Here is a 2,933-nt window from a genome sequence, read left to right as displayed (position 1 = left end):
CTCCAAACTTTGTCTCTGTAACTCCTTTCATGGTTATTTTGTTCCCCATTCTAAGGAGGAAGGAAGTATCCACACGATGGTCTTCCTTCTTCTTGGTTTTCTTGTGTTTTGCAAATTGTATCTTGGGTATTGTAATTGTATCTTGGGCATTTTAATCATTGATTCCTTCACCATCTTTATTTAAGAAGGTTTCTGAAAAGAGAAAAGCATGACAAGCAGATATTGGACGATGCTTTTTAAGAAAATATCATTGTAGACAAATGTTGGGATAGACTCTCACAAAAATTACCAAGAAACAGTCACAAAAGAACAGGGATATGGAAGTGTGAGTATTGGTTAGTCAAGTGTCTTCAGAGCAATCTCTGTTGATGTCATGCACTGTACTGTTGCCTAAGTGTGACTGGCCTTGGCCTGGCTGGGCTAGGCAGATTGGTTTACTGCTGCCTTACACATTTCTTTCAACTCATAGGTTACCCCTTAGTCATACCATATTATGGTCCATCCAAAAATATAATATAGTAATAGTTACAAGTTCTATACATTGATCTTTATAATTCTGCCCAAACCGTGGGCTGTGAGGTTATCTGGTGTATGGGGTGATCTATCTGGCTTATCACTCTCTTCAGAGATCATAGGCAATCCCTGAATGAAAACCAGCAGGTTGGACCAGTGACAGAGAGTGGGGTTTAGTGGTGGTTCCTGTTCTCCTTGTGACTTTTACCAAGGTTGAAATTGGGCACTGTGGTAGCAATTACTTATATCTGTCTTTTGTCACCTTTAATACAGAAGAGACTATTATCTCCACAGATCATTTAAAATTTTATCCTATAATGGTTCCTAACTTTATATATAACCAAAAGAATGGCCATATAGAATAATTTCAAGTAAATAAAATAGGGATTTTTTTCTCTTCCTGTGTTGTATATAATACTTTCACGCACACATGTGTGGCCTCTCTGTGGAATTGTAATCATGTGTGTTAAATTTTTGTGGCTCTAATTATTATGATGTGTTAGTTATGGTTCCTCAAATTAAGAAAATGTAGTGTATAGTAAAGCTGATGATTTCAGGTCCTGGGTTTGGGATTGTCACAAAGTCTTTTAGTATTTCATAATTGTCTTACATTTATTAAAGATATATCGAGCACGTTGAAGTATGTCAGTTATTAAAATACTTTGTAAATGCTAAGGTCCTCCCTCAATGTGAGTTTTTCTTGGGTAGTGCAATAACTTAGTTCTCCACAAATTACTTAATTTATGAAAATCTCTGTCTCTCTTTGCAGGCACCTGCCACCTATGACACCCTGCTACAGATGGAGTATCTAGACATGGTGGTGAATGAAACTCTCAGATTATATCCAATTGCTGGAAGACTTGAGAGGGTCTGTAAGACAGATGTTGAAATCAATGGGGTATTCATTCCCAAAGGGACTGTGGTGATGGTACCAACCTTTGCTCTTCACAAAGACCCGAAGTACTGGCCAGAGCCTGAGGAATTCCGCCCTGAAAGGTACAAGGATGTGGGAAAGGATGTGGGAAAGGATGTGGGAAAGAGAGACTGCCCAGACCCAGACTAGGCCCATTTTGGTGTGTTGTGTCCTGGTGTTGAAGACACATAAGTAGCAGTAACAATCTCTCTGTGTTTCTGGTTATCGTTTGTCTATCCATCCATCTATCTATTCAAACTTTTAAGACAAGAGTAGCATCTATCACAGTGTTCTCAGCACTATCTTTTTTTAATGCATTAAGCTTTTCATTCCTAGATTTTTCTTGCTCTTCTTTCAGTTGCTCCATTACCTTCAGAAAATGTTTACATTTTCTTTTTGACTAGACGACTTCCTGGGTCCTCCAGTGTGGCAGTAATGCTATCACTGAAGGGCCTTGTTTGAACAGCCCCATCAAGGACAGAGGAGACCATGTGTCTTTCCACTCCTGCCTCTAATGTTGTCCTGGACAGCTATCTTACCCTAACTGACTTTTCCAAAGCCATGTCTCTTGCTGTCTAAAAGTCTGAGACATCCTTCTTTGGAGATAGTTCAAGAGGGCTCTTCTGGAAAACTGGAGCCAAGATCAAGCTTCAGTCACAGTTTTACATTCTAGTTGTTTTATTGGCAAACAAAATAAAAAAGGCTGACAAGTCTAAAGGCCCAGGATCTAGGCAGTCATTGTGTCTTACTATGCACCTCCTGATTTCTGGTACATTATGTTTTTGACCATAAAGTGTGCAATTTAGACACCAGAAGTTAACTAGAGCTCATAAGCTCTTCTGTCTTCTAGACCAGGTGGCTTCTGTGTTCCCTCCATTTTCAGCAATCCCACTTCCTGTATTTTTTTGTGACATACATGATTGACTGTACTTCTGTTACATTCATTTAATAATGAAACAACATAATAAGTGTTTACTGTACATGAAGGACTACTCCAAACACTGATAAATCATTTCGTTGATAAATTTCCACAACAGAAATTGTTTAACAAAGTAACAAATCAGTACCCAGAGCATTTTTAAGGGAATTCTATGTGACCAGCAACTATTCATACATACATTGTGTTTATTCACATACATCTACATCCCTCATTAAGTTTTTGAAACTACAATACTCTAATACACATCAGAATTTTCAAGGACTCAGTCAGAGAAGAGACTGGAGGTTCCAGGGACTGGAGAGTTCTGGTGGGGTGGGGGTGGGAGGTGGAGACATCCTCGTGGAGATGGGGGAGGTGGTATGGGATTTGGAACAGTCAGAGGGTGGACCAGGATGGGAATAAAATCTGGACTGTAAAAAAAGATTAAATAAAAAACATTTAAAAAATAAAAGAAAAAGAAAAAACATACACAGCTACATTGCAATTGCCACTTTCCATAAAGCAGTGATTTTTCTCTCTTTTTTTAAATTTTTTATTATTATTATTTTCTTTATTTACATTTCAAAT

General features: G+C 38.2%; 1 protein-coding gene across 1 annotated transcript in view; it reads left to right on the top strand.

The window, feature by feature from the left end:
* The window catches only part of LOC110313181 (cytochrome P450 3A13), a 27,955-nt gene that overhangs the window by 21,904 nt on the left and 3,118 nt on the right, over positions 1 to 2,933 (top strand). Inside the window, 2 exon segments of the mRNA XM_029533652.1 lie at positions 1,283 to 1,299; positions 1,301 to 1,509. Of these exon segments, the coding sequence (XP_029389512.1) occupies positions 1,283 to 1,299; positions 1,301 to 1,509 (226 nt within the window).

Source organism: Mus pahari, chromosome 23, assembly GCF_900095145.1.
Source record: "Mus pahari chromosome 23, PAHARI_EIJ_v1.1, whole genome shotgun sequence".
Classification (NCBI taxonomy): Eukaryota; Metazoa; Chordata; class Mammalia; order Rodentia; family Muridae; genus Mus; species Mus pahari.
The sequence above is the reverse complement of the archived record's forward strand: the minus strand, read 5'-3'. Positions and strand labels throughout refer to the sequence as shown.